This window comes from Chlorella variabilis (genome assembly GCF_000147415.1).
Source record: "Chlorella variabilis unplaced genomic scaffold CHLNCscaffold_741, whole genome shotgun sequence".
NCBI lineage: Eukaryota > Viridiplantae > Chlorophyta > Trebouxiophyceae > Chlorellales > Chlorellaceae > Chlorella > Chlorella variabilis.
In genome coordinates this window covers 1-1,037 of record NW_005434690.1, presented here as the reverse complement: position 1 = coordinate 1,037, position 1,037 = coordinate 1, and the positions used below count along the sequence as shown (strand labels likewise).

At 71.6% G+C, this 1,037-nt stretch overlaps 1 protein-coding gene across 1 annotated transcript; it reads left to right on the top strand.

The window, feature by feature from the left end:
• Positions 1–183: 183 nt before the first annotated feature.
• On the top strand, positions 184–867 carry CHLNCDRAFT_55909 (hypothetical protein; the record flags this gene model as incomplete). The annotated part of the gene is made up of 2 exons (XM_005842494.1): positions 184–465; positions 772–867. Coding segments are annotated over 2 exons (378 nt in total), but the record flags the coding sequence as incomplete, so codon positions are not given.
• Between the last annotated feature and the right edge of the window lie 170 nt (positions 868–1,037).

Genomic DNA, 1,037 nt, shown 5'->3' with positions numbered 1-1,037 from the left:
ACTCCCTTGTTCCTTTTTGCACACGCCTGGTACTGGCACCAGTACCCCCACACACACCACCACCACCACCACCACCATCCCACAGCCACACCTGCACACGCACATATGCACCCCCTCCTCCCCTCTGTGACACACCCACAACCTGCCTCCACCCCCACCCACCACCCCACCCACCACCCGCAGACCCTGGTGCCGCTGCTGACTGAGGAGGACCCCGACACGCTGGCCGCCTGCTGGGCCGCCCTGGGCGCCGTCACCGCCTCCATCCCCAAAGAGATGCAGCCCAGCTTCGTGCGCTGCCTCAAGGACGCGGTGGCGGCGGCGCGGGACAAGGAGCGGCGCAAGCGGCGCGGCGGCGGCGGCGGCGGCGGCGGCGGCGGCGGCAAGGCGCCGCTCGTGCCGGGCCTCTGCCTGCCCAAGGCGCTGTCGCCGGTGCTGCCCATCTACCTGCAGGGCGTGCTGCAGGTGCGGTCGGGGGCGGGCATGTGTTGCTTAGAGGGAGCAGTGCAAGGGACCGAGTCGGGACCGTCGCTGCCGCCGCGCGGGCAGAGGGACTCAGCCTTGCAGCGGCGCGGGGACTGCCTCACCCTGCTGCTGCCGGGGACTGCCTCAGCAGCTGCTGCTGCCTGCTGCTGCCCTGCCCCGCCTGCCTTGCCTGCCTGCCCGCCTCGCCCGCTCATCTCCCCGCCCGGCTCCCCTCCTCCGCCCCTGCCCTGCCTGCCTGCCTGCCTGCCTGCCCAGACCTGCCTGCCCGCCTATGCCCACCTGCAGGGGTCGTCTGCCGAGCTGCGCGAGCTGGCTGCGGAGGGGCTGGGGGAGCTGGTGGAGGTGACGGGGGAGGAGGCGCTGAAGCCGTTTGTGGTGCAGGTGTGTGTGTGTTGGTGTATGTGCGCGCTGTTTGTATGTGTGTGCCTGTGTGTGTGTGTGTGCTTGCAGGGTTGGGGCAGCGGGCCTCTGGGGCCGTGGTGGCCCTGGTTGGAGCGGGGCCAGGGCAGACACGGTAGCACTCCCGCGGCCCCGGGGGCCCCTGGCGCACT